This window comes from Acanthisitta chloris, unplaced genomic scaffold, assembly GCF_000695815.1.
Source record: "Acanthisitta chloris isolate BGI_N310 unplaced genomic scaffold, ASM69581v1 scaffold1451, whole genome shotgun sequence".
Classification (NCBI taxonomy): domain Eukaryota; kingdom Metazoa; phylum Chordata; class Aves; order Passeriformes; family Acanthisittidae; genus Acanthisitta; species Acanthisitta chloris.
Window position 1 is genome coordinate 3,741 of NW_008656257.1, and position 25,943 is coordinate 29,683.

General features: G+C 44.4%; 1 protein-coding gene across 1 annotated transcript; it reads left to right on the forward strand.

Annotated features, from left to right (window-relative positions):
• Nucleotides 1–16,978: 16,978 nt before the first annotated feature.
• LOC103811258 (fibroblast growth factor 12-like) lies at nt 16,979–24,899 on the forward strand (the record flags this gene model as incomplete). Its single annotated transcript, XM_009084218.1, has 2 exons — nt 16,979–17,279; nt 24,796–24,899. Coding segments are annotated over exons 1-2 (282 nt in total), but the record flags the coding sequence as incomplete, so codon positions are not given.
• Between the last annotated feature and the right edge of the window lie 1,044 nt (nt 24,900–25,943).

A 25,943-nucleotide genomic window follows, 5' to 3' on the forward strand; every position in this document is an offset into this window, starting at 1 on the left:
TGGAATTGAGACAGCTTTGGGTCAGGTGATACCAGGCACTGTGTAGCATCATCTCTGCCCCTTCAGATGTTGCTTCTGCAGATGAGTTTCCAGCTCAGAAAGTGGAGCTCAGTCTCAAACAGAAAAGAGGGTTCTTTTTTACCCCAGGAAAAAGAAAAATATTGTGTTATTTTTATTCCTTTTTTAGTTCTCCTGTCTGATACATATTTTGTGCTCCTCCGGGGAGAGGATGCTTTTCCTTAAGGAGCTCTAAAGGCTTCTTCCAAAGTGAAGGAAATGACTTGCATGTAGAAAAAAAAGCAATAACTTAAACCATGTTTTCCCTTTGCTGTATTTCTCATTTTGAATAATAAATAGCGATTTGGAACTTAAAATATACGGATGTAGATATTTTTGCAACTTTAGTTGAAGGACATAGAAGGACTTTGTTCATTTGGATATTCATTTAAAACATTTGAGAAGTCTGTCATCTCTGGAAGCTGTTAAATTCCCTGAGTTAAATATTGAAGTCCTTTCTGATTTCATGGAGGGTGAAAATGATAATTGAAGCTCAGGGTAAAAACCACCTTTTTAGCTCCCTGTTAAATTTGTCGTAGTCCCTGCCTGCTTTTGTGGAATGGTGCATCTCAGAACAGCTGTAATACCTACCTAACCTGTGGAATTTGGCCCCTCTGTTGCTAGTGTCCTAATGCTGGCTACATTGTCTCAGCTGCTCCCTGCAGCAGGATTCCCGCTGCATCCCAACACTTTTCTGTGGCATGTCCATGCACATCTGGATGTGTGCCTAGCTGAGGTGAGAGTCCATCACATTCTTCTGTCTGCTCTTCTGCAGAATTTTGTGCTGTGTCCTGTCTCTAAGAAGGGGATGACTGGAATGGAAATGGCTGGAAATCCCAGCATCGCCTGGCCAGCAAGAGCTCTTAGAAGTGCTAGCTGAGGGCGTGGATGCCAAGTGGATGGCCAAACATGAGCCTGGATAACACCAAGGGGAAGGACACAGCCTTGAGGGCATGTCCTCCTTGTTTGGGGCAGTGTGTTGTCGCTAAGGTCTGGCGTTGGTGCTGTAAACTCCTTTTGTACCCGCAGGTGCTAATGAATGCCAGAATAATCGGGAGGGAGGAAGAGGCTCCCTCCTGCTCATGGCAGCTCGGCAGATGGGTTTCATTTTATCAAATTGATCCCTGGGGGTGGTATCACACACGTTCGTGACTTGCAGATGTGGTGACTGTCACGGTGCATGGCTGTGCTCGGTTACTAGGGGGGGTCAGATAGCAACCCCGGAGCTCTCAGTCTCTAAATCTGGGGAAGAGCTGCAGGTTCCTGGCTTTCTCCAGAGCATGGAAAACTCAGCTGCTAGCCTGCTTCACAATACAGCTTTTGGGTGAGCCTGTCAGTCAGTAAGCCACTTTGTACTAGTTCTGGACTGGGTATGGTTGATGCCAAGAAAATCCATGGAAGTCATCCAGACTCTGCAAGGGATGGGTATCATCTGTCCCCATGGCCTCAGGGGTAGCTGTGCTTATGGGATCAGTGGATATCTTTAGCCAGAAGAGGAGGTTCATCATTAGAGCAATACAAATGATTGATTCCTCTATCACCAGCCAGATAAAAGAGTCAGGGCAAAAACAGGTTCATGAGTGATTATTTTCTCTCCCCATAAAAGATCCATATAAATCAGTTTATCATTGATTGATAAAACTGGGGTTCTGGGGAGAAAATGGTGCAATTTCATTTGGAGGATTTTTATATGTGTATTTTTCTTTAACTTTTGGATATACTTCTAAATGAAATGTTGCTTTGAAATATAAACCCATGAGTTCTGGAAAATACCGAAATGAAGACAAGGTTTTCTTCCTTCCTTCCTTGCTTTGCTCAATTCTATATGAATTTATAATAACTTCAGTAGACCAGATACTACACATTTTAACAGATAAGATATCGGTTACCAGAAGAAATCATCAGCTTGACTTGGGCAATGTGGAGAGCAGAGCTGCCATGGGAGCTGAAGAGGCAAACACAATCATGAGTCTCACTATGGCAAGGAGCAAATGCACTTGGGCTTTTCTGCTCTCTTTGTTTCCCATCCTCAGATGGACATACCATGAACTTGGAGATAGCACAGTGGTCAAGTAGGTATTTGTTTCATCCCTTTGGCATTTGCTCCATTTGATCTGTCTCTCTGAACAGTTATGTGCACATTATTTCTGGGGTTTTCCTACTCCTGCACAGTTGAAACCAAGATGTGATCTGTTATTAAAATCAAAGCAAGACTTTTATCAAGCAAAACATCTAAGGGATTGGCATCCCTTTCATATTTGCAAGGTCTATGGCTTGGCAGGAGGTGACCAAGAGCACAGAAGAGAACAGGACAGAGAAAGCAGCTCCAAAGAACTAACCTTTAAATAAAGAACTGACTTTTAAATATGCATACATTTCCATATGCTCCATGTGCTGTCATAGCATCATTGCCATGGCTGCATTATTTTTATGCTGTTATCTTGGAAATCTCTTGAGAAGTGACCTGTGTCACAATCATGTACTCTATGCCTGGGCTGCACACACCTTCATGCTCTCTTCTCCTGTTCATTACGTGGTTCATTTCTACGCCCTAACGAACACAATATTTTTCATATTAATGCATTAGCCTTTCTGAGCATGGAGTGAACTACTACAGCTATTGTTTTACCTTTGCCCTGTTCTGACACATAGAAGAATCCCAAAATAACTCGGCTTTTCCAGAGGCTGGTTTACTTTGCATCTCTATTAAGAGCTGTAGTAGAGCCATGGACACGCGTTGTGCCCCTCATCCAGGAGACACTGCTAGCAGGGACTCCTGGAATCAATTCTTTTAAAGGGGGGGTTTGTGCTTGGAGGAAGTCAATGTGCAGACTGAATTTGTGCAGCATGGTCGCAGGGCTGTAGGGCTGCAGCTTCTTGACAGTGTTGTCTGAAAATAGAAGCTACAGCACATTTTTTAAATGGTAAAGCAGAAGGCAGCTTTCTAGAGAGCTGTAGAACATGACTGTGGGATTCACTGTTCAGGCAGACCACTCACTCTGGCTTTTCCAGCCCCCACGCTGCAGCATAGACAAATAACTGTGCTTATTCCAAGCACTGAATTGGGGCTCTCTGAAACCCTGATGGAGCTCATGAGGCTGCTGAGAAAATTAATCTGGATGCAACCTGGCACATGTCACACACCTCTGCTGTCCTGTGCTCACTCCAGGATGCCCTGGCTAAAGGTGATGGACAAAGCCACGAGCTTGGGGGCAGGATAGTGGCCTGAGCCCTTCTGGTGCTCAGTGGTGAGCTGCTGGCTGATTGCTGGCGTGATGGGAAGGGCTGGCTCCATGCAGTGCCTCTGGGTGTTTCTGTGCTCTTCCCTTTCCCCATGCGGTGGGCTGCACTGTGAGATGGAGATTAAGGCTGGAAGAGGTGTTGTCACAGAGTGAGTCTTCCCAGCTCTGTTCTGCATCTGCTCTGTGGCTTTGGGTTTGTTGGGGGTGACCGCACTGCTGTGCCTGGTCTCCCACTGAGCAGATGCTGTTTGGGGTTGTGCTGCTGCAGGCAGAGGTCTAAGTTTGGAGGAGTATTGAGCTCTTGTGCAGACTGACTTGGATCAGGACAAGGGGGGAGGTAGTAATAACAGCTCCTCTCCTTGTCAGCATGTGCATGTGTGGTACCTGAAGTTTTATGTGGGAAGAAGGGGGAATTTTGTCCAATTGAGAGTCTGATTTGCATCAGTGCCTTCTCCTCCTTCAGTGCTACCAAGCACAAGGATGAACTCTTATTTCAAATGGTGCTTTGTAGCACCGTGTTCCCAAAGAGAAACCCTCAGCTGGGGACCTGTGGCACTTCCCTGGCCAGAAGGTGGGCAGCTGTGATGAAAGGAGGGGAGCAGTTATGCTGCAGCCTGCCTGCACTCCCTGTCTTTCTTTCTACAGCCTTTTCATGCAATTGTTCATGTTTGGAGGGAGTGACTTCATTGATAGATGTCAGAAAATGGCTGGTTGCCTCCAGTGGCAGGGGCTGTATTTGAGGATGAAGATCTAGTGCTAGATACAGCCACTATGGTGATGGAGGGCAATATTTGAGGATGAAGATCTAGGGCTAGATATCACTAGGGTGATGCAGCCCACAGCAGCGTCCATGGAGCACTCTGTGCAGATCTAGCTCCCTGTGGCACTCCTGTCTCACCTTCCATCCAGCAGCAAGCTCTGTTAAGGGCATGTGTTACATCCAGTGGCCAGCTGCATGCTGCGAACTGGCATAATATCCACAGAGAGGCAATGTAATTCTGTTACTTGTTTCTCTTTCCCAACTGAAACCTGATTGCAGTTATGATAAAGATCAAAAAACCCAAAATGTTTCTTTCTTGAAATATTTAAGTGTTTTACACTGAAGTGAAGGAAGAAAAGAGCCAGGTCTTGGGGTTAATAGAACATGCTCAGTTAATTGATATTTATCCAGAATAGCATAGTTGGCCGTCCCCTCCCCTTGCTGGCTGCACAGACAGTTTCTTTGCTTAGCAGATCCCACCCAAATTGCCCGAGCTGCCAAATAAATACATTTCATTCATTCCCCAAAGCAAAACTGTTTGCAAAAGGTCAAGCAAATGGGACTGCTGCAAGTGAAACCAGGCTGCAAAAAGCCAGTCCACATGCTCCAGAAAATTGAAAAGCAGAAGAAATTAGCAAAAAGACACTGGGTTTGCCTTCCAGGGCCCAGTGTGGGGTTGGGTTGCTGAAGGATGCTCCCTGGGGACGTGGGAGCCGCCGGGCTGCAGGAGATGCAGGGATCACATGCTGGCACAGGTGTGGGGCTTGGACCATCCACTTGCTCCCGAGCTGGTGCTTTCCCTGGCACAGCTCCTGTAAGGAGCTGGTGTGAATTGCTGGCTGCCTCCAGTATCGATCTGCAGCCGTTCGTGCAGGCATTCTCTGGTGATCAGCATCACACTCTTGTGGGGATTTTCTGTGGCAGTGGCTAAAAGGGCTGGCAGAGTGTGCAGTGTGAGCAGCAGTTCTCTGCTGGCTCTTTAGAGTGTGGTGTTATGCCCATCAACGTGGGCTCTGCCTGCTGGCTGGCACACAGCATCATTACTGAAACATTTCTGAACATTTGTTTCAGCTTTTGTTTCATTCCATTCTGTTCCATTCCACTCCTACCTTCTCTGCTTCCTCATTTATTCTTCTATTTTTCTTTCTGTTTCTTCAAAAACACAGCTCTACTTTCCATTAAATATTTTTTAGGATTTAGAGCTAGAGCCCCATAGCAGCTCCTGAATGATTAGAAACCACCAGGTGAAGTTTGAGAGCTCCTTCTCTCTGAGCCCTCTTGGGCAGGGCTCAAGGAGCAGGAGCTGTGCTCTGAGACCTGTTGGAGAGGCATATTTTCTGTTTTCACTCCATCTGCACTGTGTCATCCTTGGCACATGCATCCCTGGAGAGGGAGCTCACTGTTAACAGCTCTCTCCTGAGATGGTGTTGGGTGATGGGTGAACCTGCCCATCTTGCTGGAGTCCTCAGGGCTGCCTGACATCAGAAATGAGGTGTTTGTAGTGATAGATGAAGAATAAAACATCATCCAGGCTTTATATGGAACGAGGTGGATGATGGCTTTCTCACACCATGAATGTTTTCATTAGTCTGAAGGAAACCTTTGGCTGAGATGGAAAATTAAAATCATTATGCAGATTAAAAAAAGGTGTATTTTCACAACACGAAAGGAAAGAACGAGTCACATGGTGGGTTTTGGCCATTTTTAGCACGATCTTGCTCTTTGAAGTGTAATGTTGTTTCAGACTGGAGTGGCACAAGCAGCATATTTTCTTTATGCATTTGGGTGTTGTGTAAGATTAGTTGAAATTTAGTAACATCATAATTTTGGATCGAAAAATGCTTGCAAACTGCTGCAGGAATACTTAAGCTGCATTAGTGCAGTGAGCAAAAAAACTGATTCAAGCTTGAATTTTTTCCACGTCGCAGGCTCATTACTTGCTAAGTAAAGAAGTCTCACGCCTCTCATCCCTTTGGAAAATACTAAGGGATTGCATGAGGAATAGTGTAGCAAAAGAGGACGTTATCACTTAGCATTATTAAAAGCTTGCAGAGTGACACTGGGACCCAAATTTTAGCCTGAGTTGCCATCCAGTGATTACCCAGGGCATTGCTGTGAGCTGGTGCTGATAGGACCAGGTACCTTCCCCGAGACCGATAGCATCTGAAGTGATTAATTTCTGCTCAGTGCTTGTTGATAGTATGTTCTGTCCGTTTTCTATTTTAATGAATTTACTTTTCTAGGCGTGCAGAGTGGGGTGGAAGATTGATGTAGTTGTTTCCATAGTGTGTTTTGTTTGTGTGAGGGACTTCTTGGTGTTTCTGCAGTATTTCAGGCCTGTTGGATTGATGGGGGAAGTGGAGAAATTTAGCATCTGAGAATAGAATAAATCACAGCCCTGTGGCAGGTGTGAACAGGAGGGATAGTGTCTGCTCTGCTCATGTGAGGACTATTAGTGATCTGGTGCCTTTCATGGGGCACTTCAAGGTGAGGGGAGCTGGGAATTCTATCGTGGAGCCTTTCAAAAACTTGGGGTGCAGAAGTGTGATAATGCCACCAAGTCATGGTCACCTAGCAGCAAGGCTAAGGCATTCCCAGTGTTGAGTGGTTCTACACTGACTCTAGATGTGCATTCCCGAGAAGGATGTTTTTAAACCTGTTTTTTATATTCTCCAACAGAGAAAATTGTAGGTAGAAAGAATGTCCTGGTATCCAAACCAAATCTTTGTAGGAAACCAGGAAGAAATCTGCTTAACTAACAGTGAAGAAGTTTTATGTTGCATGTCAAGAAAGAAAGTCTTTCTAATTGTGCACACAGCAAAACACTGCCACAAGATTCCCCAGGATTTCTGACCCATCAAATGTCCTTAGGATGTGTCTGGGTGATGTGTGGTGCTGTAGGTAACCCTTTCCCTTGGAAACTGCAGGACAACAGGTGCTGCAAGCATGGCAAGAGGGCAGAGCTGGGTTTCAGTATCTGCATCCTGACAGCTTCAGGCAGCAAACCCCAGCAAGCAGCTTCTCCAGGCATCCTCCGAGCCTGCCTTTCCACCTCCCTTGGGGATAATGTAACTGTGGCCCCTTCTTGTCTGATGAGCTTTGGGCTCAATCATCCCTCAACCCAAAAGCTCTGCACGGTGCGTGTGCCCGGTTGTCAAATCTTTGTGCAGCTCTTGAGCTCTCGCTCCTGGCATTGGAAAAGTCTGAATTTTACTCCTGATGTTTCCCTTTATGGGTGTTGGCATGGGACCTGGCACAGCCCGTGGGGCCAGGGAGAAGCCCCCGTGAAGGGGCACACACTTGGCTGGTGCATGGAGGCACATCTGTACCAGAGTGAGATGTGCTCGGTGTCTGTGGGCTCACACATAATATTTATGCTATCCTCTGTTTCACTCTTGGTGAATATGCTGTAATTTTGGCTAATTACACAATATGTCAGGAATAATTGCAGGGTGTTCCTCAAAATAAATAATACATCTTGTATGCTCTGCTATCCATACTTATGAGCAAGCTTTAACCTTCAGTAGCCAAGGCATTGACTGTGCTGGAAAATGACAGCTTAGGAGCTGTAGCTACAGCTTCCTTTCCATTAAACTTCTTGGGGTTTTAATTCCTTTACCTGAAAAAGCTCATCCTGCATAAATTCTGGAGCAGCCATACATCTCTCCTTTATGCCTTCTGTTCCTGCCTGGCTTTGGTTTTCTCATCAGAGCTCAAGTCAATACAGGTGTAGAAAATTGCTCTTTAAAGGGAAATGTTTTGAAATTTTGTCTGCTAGTAAAGCACACTGGATCAACAGAGCAACACAAACCATGTCCTGGGGGAGGCAAAGACAAACCCGGGAGTGTATTGTATGAAGAATTGATTTTTTTAGTTCTCTGGTCAAATAAAAGAAGATCCTGGGGAGAAGAGGATTCTGATCCAGTGCAATATTTCTTTGTACTTAAAATTAGACTTTGGATTTCATCTCTGACTACTTCAACATATTTTTTTCATTAAATTTCCAAACAAAATGTGTCAAAAAAAAGGAGAAAACTTGTACTCTTTTCAGATCTCCCTTTTTTTCTCTCAGTGAGATGGAGTTTATGTATAGCTTTACTTTTACTCTGAACCTTTTCACAAAATATTCAGATAGACAGTTTCACCCAGAGGTAGTCAGCAATTTTGTGCAAAAATACCTAGTGGCAGTTAGGCCATTGGTTCTCATCCAATTACCATCCCACTGTTTCACCTGCAGTGTTCTTTGGGTTCCTCTTTTGGCCCTGCAGTGCTGGTGATGTCCTCAGCTTTTGTGCAGAGTGGGTAGCTCATGTGTCATGTACATTAGTTTGGCGTTTGCCTTCTAGGAAAACTCATCCAGGACTTTCGACCTCTTTCCCCTTGAATCTTGTACCTGGAGATCTTGGAGAGTGAGTGAGCTGCAGGGTGTCTTCTCTAAGTTCTAACATCTGTAGGCACCTAGGAAAAGGATAGCCTGGTGGTGGAAACATGTAGCAGTGGTTCTGTGTTGTACCTCCAATGTTCAATGCTTTATATGACTCCCTTCTCTGGCCTTACTTCAGACTTGTATTAACATCTGTGTAAAGCTGATGTTACTGTGAGGGTGGTGAAACACTGGCACAGGTTGCCCAGGGAGGCTGTGGCTGGCCCAACCCTGGCAGTTCCAAGCCAGGTTGGATAAAGCCTTGAGCAACCTGCTCTGGTGGGAGGTGTCCCTGCCCATGGCAGAGGGTTGAGTCTGGCTGATCTCTAAGCTCCATTCCAACCCAACCCCTTACTATGATTCTGTGATTCCCTGGATATGAGAGGGTCTGCATAAAAGCCAGTGCCGTGCAACCACATCCTTTTCCCCTACTCTACAAGTCAGAAATAAGGCTTGCCTGGAAGACTTGCCTGGAGGGACTCCTCTTTGTAAGAGGGAAGCAGGCATAGTGAAGGGGTGCAGCAGGCAGCTGTGCTCCATGCTGGAGAGCTAATTACTATTCCTCCTTGCAGGCGCCGGCACAGGAAAGGAAATCACTTCTCTGGATGCTCTTTTTGCCTACAAGGTGCCATTCTGCTCTAGTGACTCACTGACAGTGACAGGAGGCGATTGCTTTGATGAGTGCTGTCATTGGCTTGAGCCCATCATCCCTCTGAGTTAGGGAAATGTCGTTTTTGGAAGCATGTCCTTCAAGCACAGAGGCCATCTCTGCCAGCACAGCCTGTTATTTCATGTAACACATCCTGGAAACACCACTTGTTTCTCTGCAGTTATTAGCCCTGGGTGGAGATTCACACTTGAGATGAGTAAATACAGGAGTGTGCCATGCAGCACTATTGTCCCAGAGTCATTTTCTTCTCCAAATAAATGCCTGTAATTGGAGGGTGACAATCACCCTGTAATCATGTTGAACTGGAGCTGGGTTTGGCCTTCATTCTACGTCATTAAAAAAGGAGCTGGGATCAACTGTTTGGTGCCCCCAGAGTCACAGACCTCATAAGGAAATCTTAGAGTCAGTCAGTCTGTTTACATCTCTCCATCCTACTCACAGGCTGGGTGACATGCCTGTGTGTTAAGCCAAATGGCTGTATCTAAACTGAAGGTGTGTGTGGAAGCTTTGCAAGGTGGGGTTGGATGCCTGGCTTTGCTACTGCTTGGGCAGCCACTCTTGCCCGCTGTGACCTGACCTTTGTGCAGTCAGCCTGAGGAGACATCCAAATGAGTGCAAATGCTCACCTGTGCCTTTCACCTCCCTTGGTTGTGCAGTTCATTTGCCCTCTCCCTGCCTGTTGCTTGGGATGCTACAGGTGGCATTGCCCAGTCTGTCTTAGCCACCTGCTTCTAAGCTTCCTCGAGGCAGAGCGTGTCCTTCAGCTCCAAACAACTTTGCTGAGTTTAGCCACAAAATCCATGGAAAACATTTTGTGAGGCTGGCAAGCATATTCCTTGCCTCCACTCGTGTACTTTGCTGCACTCAGTGACTCCTGTGGGATCTGAAAATGCTAGCACTTCGCAGCAGGATTTCCCACCTCCACACCCGAGTGACACAGTTGGAGTGTCCTCCAGGATCCCAGCATGTGGCTCGGGATGCTTTGACCCGCTCCGTGCATGACTCACTGCAGGTGCAGTCACAGCCAGCCACGCGCAGCATCTGCTGAAGACTTACAGTCTGCTGTGGTCACTGCTGGGGAGAGTTGGGCAAGGCATTTGGCTGGGGGAAACACAGCCCTGGTTGTCAAGGGCAGCAGCTCCTGCCACAGCTGCAAGTGTTGTCATTCCTGAACTTCCCAGTTTGGGTGGATTCAATGAATCATTGTAGTGAGTTGAGCTATTAAACTTATGCCGACAGTGATGCACTTAATTTAAGACAGCCACGTCTTCTTAATTCCAAACACCCTGGAGAACTTAGCAGCTCCTGGCTGGGAAAAAAAACCCCTAACATTTCTCTCCCTCAGCTTTTCATCTTTGCTTTCTCCCTGAGTTCTGTGCCAGTGCCTGTCACCATAGTAATCTGCATGGAGCCCACTGATGCATTTTTGTGCCGAGTTATTACAAGCTTTCATTAATACTGTACTTCCAAAGGAAGGATTTTGGTGCCCTTCCCTATCTGCATGTGTTTGCAGTATTTGGCTTATCGAGTATTCTGGAACCCATTCTTTTCAGGGGAGAGAAACTGCAGTTTCTGCGGTGGCACTTTAAATGTGGAGTTAATCTAAGTAAATTAGGAGCAGTTTATGCTCTGACTTGCATGCTGGGTTTGGTGTGTTAAGGATTTGAGTGCTGGTTGGGTGAGTCATAAATCAACCTCCCATTATGACAGCTGCAGCCTGAATGGGGGAAAATAAGAATAATGGAATGTGTAAATTCCAGGCTAAAATGTTTAATTGCAATAAACAAATGTTTAAAGAACATTTAGGTGAAATAGGCTCCTGAGATGTATTACAGTTCCCATGTTTGCAGTCACATCCTCAGCAAAACTGTTGCACAGGCACAGAAGGGAGTGGTTCAGATGAGGGCTGGAGATGCTTTCTCCCTTGCCAAACTGATGTCCTTCTCAGGTGCCAGAGGGATGGTTCTGGGAGCCTGCTGCTGGCATCTCTGACAGCCTTGCTGTGTTAAGAGCAGGCAGAAGCATTGAGCTGCAGTAAAAGAGAGTAAACAAATGGGCAAGTCTCCTGCCCAAATCCCACAGTAGGTACCTTCCTTGTACTTTATTGCAGGTTGCTGAATAGCAAATGGCTGTTTCCCATCTGAGCTCGCAGAATCCTCTGCTAGCAAATTCCCCATTCTTTGTGCAGAGAACAGTAACCCCAAGAGCTTCAGTGTTTATGCCATAACCCACAGAGTGCCACTGGCACCCAGCACAGTTAACTTCTGGAGTGGATGTATAAGCAGTTCTGCACCAGCAGCCTCAAGTGGAGGCTTGCCTGCCAACCAGAGCATCGCTATGAGTTGCAAGAATCTTTGGAGCCAGTGGCTCAAATCCCTGAAAGGTCACTAAGCCCTTCATCTTTTTTAAGAGAACATTGAAAAGCAGCCCCTCTGAGATCCCTGCCACTGACTTGGATAGTTTAGATTAAGGTGGCTTTTGTGACTAGGGTCTTGTTGAGTCCCTTTAGATTTCCCAGCCCAAGACAAAGTGGGGTCTGGCTTGCTGCAGCCTCAGGGCATTGTATTGCCATAATAAGGGCCAATCTGTGAATTGCAAGAAATGAGGCCATGACAGACTGCCTTAAATAATGGAGTTGCAGCTGGAAGTCAGTGTTGTGCCCTGTACTTTGGTCCTTCAGAGCTCAGGATTTGGATCAAATTGAACTACCCTACAGTGGTGCTAAGTTCCTCCCCCAGGGGTTTGTGGTGCTGCTTTGCTGATGGGAGTAAGCAGGAATTAGTGCCCTCAGTGGGGCTTTGCTAAATGCTGCATTGGTGCATAACCTCATAGTTCCTCTCTGCATCAAGGGCAGTTATTCTGCTTGTTTGTTCTCCTTGTTCCAGTTAATGGGGTAAGTTCCTTATTCACCTTAAATAGGAGAACTAAAAGAAAAGGTCGTTAAAGAGCCAGTGATATTTCTGTCAGTGTTCTTGCTCTGTTCCCTATAGCATACAGCAAATACCTTCAGCAATGCCTGTGGTTTGAGGGTGAGGGACGTGACTGCAGAGTGGCTGATTTGGACATGGTCTTCAGTGAGCATGTCCCTGGAGATCAAACAAAGTACCTGTGAGCACCCTGCAACTATCATGTCCTTGACAAGCCCCAGGAGAGCGAAAATCACTGTGTAGCTGTACAATAAGGCAGGAAGCACAGCAGCTCATGGTGAACTGAGATGGCTTCAAGGCTCAGCAGCAGGACAGCTGAAGTGAATAATGGCAGCATCACATTACCATTTAAGTAGAGACAAGAAGATTAGCAGTCAGATCATGATTTAGTTAGCCTCAGTGGTGTCAAAGAGTTCAGAAAGTTAAAAGCAGAGCAGGCAGAAGTGGAGAGATTGGCCTGTGGAAAGGGGAGCAAGCAGGATGCCCTTCAGGGATGTGCAGTGAGTTGGCCACTGAATGACTGCACTAAGAAGGGTCATTAGGTGGGAACTGTGCCTTCACCCTAGGGAGAGTGTCTTGGACTAGGCAGAGAGTCATGGCTTATTTCTTGCTCCATGTTACTCTTACTGGTCTGTTCTGCACTGTAGCTGTGCTTGTTGTGGCTGTTTCCTGGGCATGATCTTCCCTCACATATTCTGTAATTACCACATTTGAAAGATTTGAGTTTGCTGCATCTGCATAAGGAGATGGTCCACTGAGCTTGCTTCAGCATCCCCCAGCCCTGGACAGCTCTGTATGAGCGACCATAACAGGATCTTTAAAGTAAGCATACTAAAGTATAACAGTATTGCTTATAAAATAGGGGTAAAAATATCCATTTACATATCACATGGGAAACTTAGTAGTATGAGGTCTGTACTGAGAGTAAAAACTGCATGGACATCTCTTCTGTTTAGTCAGTAATTTGGGATCAAGGCATCAATAACTTCTTTCTTAAATCCATTCTGAAGTACTTAGCTTGTGTTTAGGGGGACACTAAGTTGGTGTTGAAGTCTTGTCCACATCAGTTCCATTTCTGCAGGGAAAGCTGCTCCTACAGCAAAATAGAAGCACGTATGGAGGAGCCTGAGTGGGAGGAATAGGTTTATCCCAAGTGCATTGTGCAGTGTTGCTCCTTTAAAAGCAAGAGGATTTGAGTCGCCCTTGCTGCACAAGGCTGAGGTTAGAGAGTAGGTTTAAGTTTGATTCATCGTAAATTCTGTGAATTATAGAAAGAAAATGCTCGTAGTAAGGTCTGTGCTTCTCTGTACTGCATTTGTTTCTTTTTTTTTTTCTAAAGTTTGCTTCTTTCTCTTATTGATTGTAGCCTGGAGCAGTATCATTGAGGGAAGTTTAGACAAATGAAAGTACCAAGCTTGTGGGGGTTTATTTTAAATTTTTTCCCCCAGTGCTCCAGTAAGCACTGTAAACATCGCCTGCTGGGAAGGGTTGTTCGATTTCTTTTTTTGTTGCATAAGTGAAAAGTTCTCAGTCTATTTTGTTGTCTTTCTGCTTTCTGTACTGGCTTACCAGGGTGTCTCCTTGACAAGGAGACTTACTGGTTTTGAGATTTTTCTATAAACTGAGGTTTTCAACACGATTGCTGCAGCATAAGGGGTAGCAATGCTGGAAGACTGTGATAAAATTTCTCTGTACATAGAAAGAAGTGATGTTAAAATATATGATATGACAAAAGTAGATCTCTTAAAAGTCATGTAGAGAGTTTTGCCTCTGGGCTAGTAGAAAAATGCCTGTTCTGTGATTTTACAGTTCTCTTTTCAGGTAATAGTTCTGTGGTGAGTGAGGAAGATGGGTAAATCCTTGTTCTGTGTTAAAAGTTGGCTTCACCTAAAATTTAGTCTGTAGGCCTCCCAGCCATGCTGTTTCCTTTATGAATGGCAAATCCCAGTATCCCACTTTATGTCCAGATATAAAGATAATAGATTCCCTGGTGGGAAGCAGCTACTCTACCAGCTGTTAGTCACCTGCATCCGCGTTTATGTTTGAGCTGGTCTCTTTGCAGTCACTGGAGACCCTATGGACCTGGCCTGGCTTGCCTGTTGGTTTTGGGGATGCAAAGAGAGCCCAGTTCAGGTGTAGAGACAGCTGTACCGTGTGAGACATCACCCATTGCCCAACCCTCCTTGTGTTAGAGGAGAGAACGTGGTGCTGTCTGTGTGCCTCCCTGTGCTGCTTCTGTGTTTAGTTCAGGTAGGTACCTAAAGGTGCAGCTGTTCACCAGTATTTCTGTCCTGTAGAAAGAGACTCCAAGAAATGCAAAAGCCAGGGAAGCAGAGACCTGTATGTCTCCAAAGTGCTTTCTGATCCTTTGATGTCTGGAAGAGGCATTTGTTTGCTGGTGTTACAGAGCATCCTAAATGAGTCTCCTGCAGAAGTGGATCTGTGCTGTGAGGAGAGGCAGGAGCTCTGCTGCTGTCAGACTGTCTTGGGTCCATGAAGAATGTGGTGGGTTTGTGTATGGTTTGTGTATATCTGCTTCACTTCCTTTGAGTTTTGCTTTTGAGTTTAGGCATGAGCTTCAAACTGAGGCAAAACCAGGTTGTGTGATTAAAAAACCCACATGTAAGATTTCTCCTCCAACCTGTCCCTAGGAAGGCAGTGACTCAGAAAAGCCTGGGATTATGAAAAGGGCAGTTATTAAAGCTGACCACGTGTCTGTGTCAGATCAGTAACAGAAAGGGACCCTGGGGCTTTGCCCTGTGTTTACTCTGTTGTAACAGTGTTTGCATCGATACCGAAGATGCAGAGGGACCTCAAGGGATCTTGGGTGCTGTTCTGATAAACTCTAGAAATGACATAAAGATTCTAATAATGAGCAGATTTGCTCAATACTTTACTTGCTAGGCTATTTGGTAAAAGTGGAAGAGATTTTCCTGTTGTTTGAATTGCGTGAAGTATAGTTTGAACCCTAAAGGAGGAGGAAAGGGCCTTCTATCCTGTAGTTGAATCATCTTCCCAAGAAAAGAGACAAGGTTAGGGTAGTTTTATATCTCCACTCCTCTTATCCTTGAGGGGCTTTAAGACAAGACCTCCCCCCTTCCCCAGCATACAGAAAGCCTCAGGCTGCAGGAGCATCTTCTAAATCTCTCCTTCTGGGAGCTCTTCCATTTTGTGCAAAGTACTTAAACATTAAAATTTAACCAGGGAGTAAAATTGAGGCTAAGATTCATTCAGGGACTCAAATGTAGGTGTCTTATATCAGAGAGTGCCGATTAGTGCCTTTACTATTGTGGTATTAGATAAAAGGGAGGAAGGGGACGGGCTCGAGGAGGGTGGTGCAGTCATCTGTGCCTGAGAATACTGCTTTTCATTTCCTCTAGCTTTGATGTGCTTTTCTAATGAAAAGCAAGTTAAATCAAGCTTCTGCATTCAACAAAATAGATAATTCATTGAGGTAAGAAGAAAGCAAAACACTTGGCTCAGTCCAAGTGTCAATTTAACATGTATTGGTTTAACCGGCATTAGCTCTTAACTGGCCAACACCATTGTACTTATTTACTGTCCCAGAGTTGAGTCTTGCTAGGAGAAACCCTGCCTGCAGCAGTCATTGCTCTGAAATCACTTCTGTACAGCAGCATGGAAACCAGCTGATGCTGTGGCTGTTGTAGCTATGAAATAGTACCTGACTCTCCCCTGGCTGCCGAAGCTGAGATCCTTTGCACCTGCAGCCTGGCTGCATCTGCAGTCCCCACTGCTGCCAGGGGTTTGTGAGTTCAGGACAGGAGGCTGAGGGTTCCCTCAGAGGGGAGTTGTCCAGCACAGTGCAGCACTGTTCGAGACAGGGGCTCCTAATGGGAACACTTAACACACAACGTGACCGCAGTTATATAACAACTATGGCTTATTAAACAGCCTCACTAGAGGCATGGGAGATGGGAGCCTGACGAGATTTCAGTATGCTACACTGGATTTTTTCCTGGCCATTGAGCCAGCAATAACTAGGTCTTATTTATTTACTTTTGGTGGGTGGTCACATAAAACCACAACCTCCTGTGACACAAGGAGGATCTCTGCCTCCAGTGAGTGTGCCTGCTCCTGGGTAGCCAGCTAGCTTGCTTTCCAGCAGCAGTGCCTCTGAGAAATCTTAAGACTTACATGATTACAACTGAATTGATGTTTGACCACTTAATTTCTGTTTGATTGGTTGGATGACAGAGAAAGGTGGAAAAGCTGCACATCTCTGTCATGTGAAGTTCCAATTGTTTGTGCTTTTTCCATGTTTTCCTTTTCTTCTTCAAAAATGTTGCAGAGGCAGTAGAGAAGCCCCTAGGCAGGGCATGGCTGGCTCGTGATACACAGGGGCTGGGAAAGGACCCTGCTAGAGACAAAGATTCAGATAAACCAGAGTGTGTGGCACACGTTTTGGGAGGGGGGAGCACATGTAGGATTTTCAAACAGAGGCGTTTTGTGGTGCCCGTAAACACTTCAGAGGTCAGTTTTGGAGGTGTCTTGCATCTGTTCCTTTTGGAATTTTGCTCCCCAAGTCCCACACATTGGACTCATGCAGCTTGATTGAGCACTCAGTTACTAGGGGTTTACACCACTATAATACCAGTGATTTAAATAGATTTTCTTTGGCATAAAACTGGGACTGCATGATAGTGAATCAACCATACAGCAAGCAAGGTAGTTGGCTTCACAGGCAGAATAAGAAACAATAGACACATTCTTTGCAACACTGCTAGCAAAGATTCTTCTGAACAAGTGGCATATTCAGAATACATAAACTGTCTAAAGTCTTCCATCTGGTAGGTAACTTTCAGTGAAGCGATGTTCCATAATCTGTTTCTGCTGCACCAACTATACATTGTGTTCTACCTGCTCATCTGATCTCAATTTTATTTGCCTTTTATTTATTACGTCTGCGTATATATGAATATTTTACAACCACATTTGAAAGGAGTCACAGAAAGCTGTCTTGTCTGCCAAGCACTTTGACATTTGCTCAGGGCTTGATGGGGGATGAGTAAATTTGGTCTCTTGCTACTTGGTATATCTAATAATAATTATTATTATTATTATTTTGCAGAACCCCAGCTGAAAGGAATTGGGACAAGGTTATTCAGCCATCAGGAATACTTCCTGCAGCTGCACCCAGCTGGTACAATTGATGGGACCAAGGACGAAAACAGTGACTACAGTAAGAAAAATTAGCCTGTTTTGCAACCCAGTTACAATCAAATGCATCACCTAGTGGGTCTCACTTGTGCAGCTTCTTTTTTGAAAATATCAAATTGGGAGAAGCCAGCTGTTTTCTGCACATTTTTTCTCTCTGTCCTTCCCCTTTAAATCTTGCCTGTATAATTTCATATGTTTCCTCTCCGATCTTCTTCCCTCCTGCCCCGATTCTGTAACTGCCATCTGGGTGGGGTGGAGAATAAAACCCATGATTTGAATTGCTGCCAGAAGAGAAAGGAGATTATATTTATACATATGCCACGTGGGTAAAGGATACGGGGAATTCTCTCTCCAAGGAGAAGAGGAGAAAATTGTTTTCACTGTTTTATCCTCAAAAATTCAGCAAGCATCAGGAATTTCTAGGCTGGAGAAAAGCAGCTGTTCACTGAAGTCTCGTGCTTTCAGGCTAGTGTAAAGGCTGAGAGTGTGGAGCGACCTTGTCAAAGGAGGTCATCTTCCAAAATCCTGTTCAAATGGGTTGGGTTGATGTTGGCCAGCTAAGGACAGTGCAGAGTAGACAGCAAAGTGCAGCAGAGCCATACGGATTTAAAAATATGCTCACATGCAGGAACCATATTGGTCTAAATACATGCAAAGCAGTAGTCAATCTTCCTTTTGCAAAAGAAGTTGATTTGTCAATACCAAAGCTCCTCAAAATGTTAAAAAAGGTATAGAATATTTTCTGAAGTACCTCTGCATTTCACAGGCATCAGATTGATACTTCTGAGTGGACTGTGAAGCTCAGATGCTTGATATCACAAACTGCATCAACAGAGTAGGAATCAAGTCTTGCTTTGTCATATCCTATGTTGTTTGGGAGCTCCCCATACCACTGCTGAAGGAACATCATATCTAGGTGTCTTCCCAGTCATTACTAGAGATCAGCAAAGGTTCATCTGTCTGCTAGGATTGATGGAAGCAAACTTGGTGTGAAAGGAGGACCCTGCTTAATCTAGGGACAAACCTTGCTCTAATTCAAAGAAGCTCTTAGTTGGATTGAAGGCAGCATTTCTCCAGGGAGGCATGTCCTGGGTGGTGAGTGAGGGGGTGTCTGTAGGGGTGCAGCACATGTAGCAGGATACTGACATTGTCCCATGAAGGTGCACTTGGACAAGGGTGTAAGGTGACTGCAGCACTACATCCATGGTGTTTACCCCATCCCTAAGATGCTGGCAGGGTGCTGCAGTAGGAGCGTTGTGTATGGTGGGGCTGCCCTGCTGGGGTTCTGTGCATGAGAGAGGAGCTTTGAGAAGATAACTGAAATTGCGGGTGGCTAGCAAAGCCTTTGTGGAATGACCCAGGAGGCTGCATCCACCAGAAACTTGGCCTGTAGCACATGCAAGTGTCAGGTTTTAGTCTTTTTTCTCATATACTGGTGTTGAACAAATTAAATACTGCAGATTGTAATGGCACAATTTCTGATTTATGTGGAGCAGGAGAGTCTATGGACCTACACACACACAGTTTTACTCTCAGAGACTGAGCAAGTCTCCTTCCACAAGAGGATTCTGGCCCTGAGATACTCTCAGGCAGACACCAACACATGGGGTGAGTTCAGTGGGCTTTAGTGGGTGAGTAATGACCCAGTGTTAGGTTATATTAGCTGTTTTTTCTTAAAGAAGACATAGGGTGTTCTCAAGCTGCAGAAAATCCCATTGGAGGCCTATTTGTCAAAAACAGGGGAAGATATGCTAGAGATGACAGGGATTCATTACCCTCATCTATCAGGGAGGACTGAACAACAAAGTAATGGGCTTAAATGGGAGCAGGGATGAATTTAGGTAAACAGCAGAGGAGAATAAAATGTAAGAGCAATTCTGTAATATTTCAGGCTGACAGGGGAGATGAAGGAAGCTGCTGTTGAGTGGGTGCAAGGGAAGCTCCTGAGTTCCCATGACTGAGGTTGGCCCCCAATTGCCCAAACAGCTCTGATTTATATATCCCATCAGAAATGTTGGAAACAAGCTTGGTAAGGTGCTGAGTACTTGAGAGTCACTTCCACCCTTCTGAATTGGAAATAGGTGGGCTGAAGGGCACTTCTAGAGTGTAAATTTATCTGGTGAGATGGCAGCCCTGCCTCGGCAGCTTGGTGGGACAGGAGGCATCTTGCTACAGTCTGCCAAGCTACTGGCACAAAGTCAGGCACTATGTTGGAAAGTTTAGGCAAGTTTTTGAAAGAAGATTGAAGCCAAAGAATTCCCCATTGCCTGATCTCAGGGGATCTCAAAAGAGGAAATAAACCAACCTGATAATATTTGGCTCCTGAAAATGAAATTAAGACTGTGCTTTATTCAATTTTGTTTAACTTTTTACCACATGCTCTCCTTCATAAATCTTCAGTTTGAATGAACATTTTATAATATATGAAGCTTCCAGTTACAGCTTCAAAACGAAATCACATTTTTTTCACTTTGGAAATGCCAAAATAAAGCAGACTGACTTTTTTTTTCTTCTCTGCTCCTCCAAACATCTCAATTTTTTACCAGAAGAAAGTCAAAACTTGCCTAAGTGAACAACTAACAGGTTTACTTCACTGCTGGCTTCTGTTTTAAAGTAGTTCTCCAGGAGATTCCTGCTCAGCTGGTCAGAAGTCTTTGAGAGGGCAAAACTCATCCAAGACTAGATAAATAATATTTCCCTGTCCTTGGAGAGGAGCTGGTTAACACATCCACTGGCAGTGAAGGGCACTCTTGATGGCCACAGCAGAATCCTTCGTGCCCTGGATGGTCATCTATTCTCCGTGCAGAAGTCATCTTAGCACAGTTAAATAGGTGGTGAACACCATGTTCCATACATTGCTTTGTGTTCTGTATCCACACACTGATTATTCAAATTAGCATTATGAAAGGAAGCTTAATTTTCATGGAAAACATTAGGTTGGTTTACTCTGGCAAAATAAACGTTCAAAATGAGCCACGACATGTCCCTCAGATACATCTGATGCAATTAAAAGTTCTAATAAAAACCCAGTTATTTATACAAGAGGAACTGCTAATATTTAAGCAATTTTTAAATTAATTATCTGGTGCCCATTTTGTATGTGTTCTTGAGAAACTGATGGCATTTATTTTCCACCTTCTCTCACTTAAAGAAAAAAAATAATCAGAAGGCAAGTTCTAATGGCATTTGAACAGGCATCCAGCCAGCTTCCCGCGCCCAGCACTTGGGACATCTGTTCCTTACACCATGCCACTGAAGGCACACCATCTTCATCTGAGCAAGGAGATGCATTTTCTGGCTACTGGCATTGGGATATATGAAGAATTTTCTTTCAATTGGAGTGCGGTTTCGTGGTATACGAGGCCCCTGTTTGTTGTCTTCATAATGTTATGTATGAACCTGAACCTAGGGTAGTATCAGTTCCAGTGATCTCAAATGGTCTTTCAGGACTGACTGCTGCTGTCAGTGCTTGCATTGTTATTGCTCTTTCCTGAGCTGAGCTGTGTAATGTCCCTCCGTGACAACAACTGGACTTCTTCATTTGCCACCATAATCCTGCTGCACATCTGAAAAGTCTTGGCAAATAGACAGTACATAAAGGATAGGTGAACTGTACTGACCAGGTGGAAACAGCCCAGCATATCTAGGATATTGTTTGGGGCTTCCAGCCAGAAACACAAAAAGATTAAGGAGATTTTTATTCCAACATCCTGCTTAGAGGTGAGTTATCTTTCGCTGTACAGAGCCTTGTCTAGTTGTTTCAGATGTCTCCAGGAATTAACTATTCAATAGCTTCATAACCTCTCAGGTTCCAGTGCTGCACTGTTCTCATTGTAGACTATTTTCTTTATATCCAGTCATAATTTCTATCTGAGGCTTTTGTCTAGTGCCTCTTGTCCTTTCATTGTGTTCCTCTGAGAAGAGTCTGTTTGTGGCTTTCCATTCTTTGAGCTAAGCAAATGCACTTCCCTTTAGGACTGGAATGTGCTAAAAGTAGTATCAATAAGCAGGGTCAGGTGTAAATCTACTGATGGTTGAAAATGGTAAGATGTAATGAAGAAAAAGGGGCAGAAATGCTCAATGTCTTAATTTTTTTCTCTTCTTCCCATAAGTAAAGGAGCATGTCCATTCTATGAAGCTGCTGCAGATGGCATAGAAAATGTAACATTTGCATTAGAGGGTTTGAAAAGCATTTATTAAATTTTCTTTTTCACATGAGCACACTCTGTGTCCAGTTCTACTCTGCTACAGCTAGTCCTCTTCCCCATCCTCAAATCTAATTTCAAATTAATCAGATTTTAATGCCTGAGAAAAAAAATGAGGCTTTGAGATTGGTTGTGGGGTTTTGCCCCCACATTTTTACATTCTTACAATAAAACTTACAAGGTTTTAAATCTGTTCTAAACCAAGATGAAAAATTCATTTGGAAGCATAATAACAAAAAACTTCAACTTTTTCAAAGATATTTCTAGATTTGAGTGCAGAGACAGCTCTAAGATTTTACAAAATCTTGATTGACCCAAACTACTCTTTTTCAATAGAGGAAGACATTTGCTTCCTAAAATGTTTTTGGCCACCAGTTGGCTGTGTCAGGATGTGTGTCCTCATGCTTGCCTGCCCACTTGCTCCCCTGCTCTATGGCATGTTGCAGGAGATGCTCTGCCATGATCGTGGGTGCAGCAGGGTCCCATGGAGCTTGGAAACTGGCAGTGGTCTTCCTACTGTAATACAGCACAATAGGATTCTTCCCATGCTCCCTTTGCATGTATAGGTGGAAAAAGAGATTTGGAGACGTGGGTGCTTCCAAGTGGAACTTCTCACCCACTAATTCTGGGTATTATCACCTCACTGCCTAATGAATGCTTTGAATGGTCTGTCACACGTTTTCTATGCAAGACAAATTGGCTGTAGGGAATGAATGATGATGCCCATTTTGTTTCATTATTAGCAGTAATATGCTCCATTTTTCAGTAGGAGGAAAAAATAGGGAAGGGGAATTGCTTATAGACTTGTTAATTGCAGAAGGTTTTAGACCTTCATGGTAGGGAGAAGGGGATAGGTAACACTTTTAATGCCGAGTTACTCTGTGGTGTGTTCGTCTCATCCAGGGACAATAGCAGAGTAGCACTGTCCTTGACTCCAGTTGTTCAGAGACCAATACCCAGGCTGGACTGCATTTGCTGTATACATCTATTGACATTCTCTCACAAAATCACAAATATGGGCACTGGATTTGGTAAGACTTCAGCACATGCTTTGATGTTTTACTGAATACGGTGTTTAAAAGTACAGTAAGTGCTGAGGGTAGGTTTTGTTTTCCCTAGCTTCAAGGTAACTCCCCTTTAGGCAGCTCACCAAGGCTAGTCATCCAGTCTTTCTTGGGAATTAAGTGAGGAAAAAATGGTATTCAGCTGAAACTGGTACTGATGAATCCCCTTCTGGAGATAACCCTGAAATCAGCTTAGCTAAGACACCTGGTAGATATCTTGAGCAAAGTGGCTTTGTCTCTTGTGCTTGTTTCGGGTTTTACTTCTGAAAAGCTATCCACCTCTGACCTTTAAGCAAATCCACCAACAGTTTGGGTCAAATGTAACCTTTTCTGTTACATTTTGCATACCCTTTGGGCTCTGTTTTTGTCTTCTAAATTGTGCAAATCCTCAGGACTTCAGTTCAGACTTGGCCTTCTGAGCCTCTGGCTGCAAGGAAAGAATCAAGCCACAGTTTCCATTCTTTTTTTGCTCTTCTTTTTTTGCCTCCCTCTGTCTCTAGCCTGTTGGCTATAAATGTTTTTGGGTTTTTCTCTTTGGAAAGGGATTCAAACACACTTCTGTCTTCTCTCCTCTGCAGTAATTCACAGCCTGTACATGAGGGAGGTTCTTGGGAAGCATTTTGCAGTTGAGATAAATCTATGCATTACCTGACACACACATGGACTGAACCAATCTTTTCAGGGCAGGTGTTTAATGTTGAGCTGAACTCAGTTCCCTCCTGTCATACCAGGAATAATGCCAGCCTGGCCTGAGGGGCTCTAGCATTTTGAATAGGCCATGTCAGCAAAAGCTGCTTTATCCTGATGCTAAATCTGCAGTGGTCCATCTCCCAGGGAAGGAGAAGCTGTGAGATGGTGTAGGGAGAAGGACTGTTTTTCCCACAACTGTTATCCAAGGACTTCTTTGTGCTGTGCTTGCTCCAGTGTGATGTGTCAGGCATAAAACTTTGTAAATGATCTATAAAATGCATCAGCTAGAGGATGATGTCCTTAACGGTCAGCTGGAAAATAGGAATGCCTCACTGCATGCTGTGTCCCCCAGGCTTTCCTCTGCACTCTGCCCATTCACAGGTCTCCCCTGGGCTCATTTGGACATCCCAAAGCTCTTGAAGTTTCAAGCAGTTTCAAGCTTTTGCAAATGAGTGGGTTAAAAGGCTATGAGAAATGCTTCATGAACATGACAGGGGCAGTCTGACCTCATGACTGTGGAACTAAAAAAAATATTTCTGTTTCAGGGCTGTTGTGTGGGAAGATACCTTGAGTGTCATATTTCCATTGTGTTTGTATTTATGTGTGTGCTTGACCCCATACCCATCTTTGCATATCCTGAGCTTCCTGGGACCAGGTCTGAAGCACACAGAGTCCTACAACATCTAAATACTCTTGTCCTATAAACCTCAGTGGAAATAAGGCCATACTAATGCCTCAGTGCCCAGTCTATCAGTGCTAGCAGTCCTCTCCTCTTTGAGCCTGTGCTGTTAGAAATGTAGCAAAAGCCTGAGAGTACATTAATGGGAAGAGTCTTTCAATGAGATACAAGGTCTACTGGGTGGGAATCAAGCAATGAAGTAAGTAATTGGAAGGAAGTGATTGTGATATCTTAATCAATAAGATTGCAGTAAAACTGAATATTGAAAGATCTTGTCCTCTTCTGCCCTATTCAGTGCTGCTCCTGAGAGAGTAACAGTGCTCAGGTCCCAAAGTGGAGAACTGTCTCTTCCTGAGTTTCTTCATTCCCTTGACAGTCAGGATCACATGGGCAAAACACACAGTCAAGTTAATTTGCATCCTTCTGGCCATGGTCGCTGTCTGTGTACTCTTTTAGCATATGGCAAATGCAGGAAAGTGTGACTAGGCTTAAATGTGTTTCAGGGTGAACTAAACTAAGTCATGTTGTTACGTTTGCCATAGGCAAAGTCATGTAGATGTACAGTTACCCCAGCTCAGCTGACCCTCAAAAAGCCATTGAAATGTGCTAGCTTGTGAGCACGTATGAGCCCTTGGCATTGCAAAGGCAGTGATCAGGCAGACTGATGGGTGTGTTATGGCATTTGGGAGGCAGCCAAATTCAGTACTTTAAAATATTTCCTTTCACCATCGGCTCCATGGCTGCAGTCCTTTCCTGTAGCTGGAAGCAGGATGCCCAATTCTAGTTCAGTATCTTTTGTGAAGTGTCAGGAGTTGGGTGAGCTGGCCTTGGAGCAAAAGCTGCAGTGGCAATGCAGGATGATGTCTCCATAATATTTGCTTTTTTTTTTTCCTTCCACAGCCCTTTTCAATCTAATTCCTGTGGGTCTTCGCGTGGTGGCAATCCAAGGGGTGAAGGCAGGTCTGTACGTTGCCATGAACGCTGAGGGATATCTCTACAGCTCAGTAAGTACTTTTCACTCTTGGGGTCCTGGAGTGGTTTGGTTTTGTAGGTGGGAGGAAGCAGCCTGCGCTGGGAATTGCAGCTTTTTCTGAAAACGGTCACGTATCAGCAAACCTTTAAAAGCAGGAGCGGGGGGAGCTGCTGCAAGGCCATGCAATATTCACTCTAAAGTGTCTCCACAGAGATTCGTGGCAATATTTCCTGACCTATGAAGATACACTTTGTGTTCCTGTGAGTACGTACTTAATGTAGGTCACGTTGTAGAGGAGGTTGTGTAGTTGACTGGTTATATTCTGATTTCACATTTGTGGAATGGCATGGAATTGCTTCTGAATTGCACCCAGATAACTGATCATAGGTGGTGCCCCAATGGGTCATACTCTGTCTTTGATTGTAGTGTCAGTCCACAGCAATTCCCTGACTCCATTAAAATGATTCTGGACTATTCTGTTGGCAGAATTTCCCCGTATTTGTGTGGTCTTTTTCATGCACATAAAAGATAAGTGAGGCAATTTTTACCAACTAATTCCCTTATAACTTTCTTAGATGGCATGAAAGGGCATGAGGTTATTCATAAGATTCTCATTTGAAGTAAGTAATTGATTTTCACAGTGAATAATTGATTCGGTGATTTATTAAATATGGCAGCCCTTTGCCAGAATTTTTATGCTTCAAATAACTTTGCTGTAGTTCTACATAGTAAAAAGTGATAGTTAATAATACACTTCTCATTTCTGTAGTTATGATAGCTTTACAGTGTATGGCCGAGATTCTAATCTCATCTGCCTTTGTGTAAATTTACAGTGCAGGGATTCTGCTCTTGCCTAGGCATTTACTTTGCTTTAAAAGTGTACGTGAGCATGGAGATGGGACCATTGAAAGGACAGTAGTTTAGGTTTCTTGTACTCAATTTTTCCTAACTTTTACCATCCATCTTTGTTCCTGGTCAGTTTTATCCCACTCACATGATTGGGATTTCCCCCTTTCCCTCAGGATATAACAAATCTCTGTCTCCCCAGCAGCTCAGGGTAGAAAATGAAAAGTGG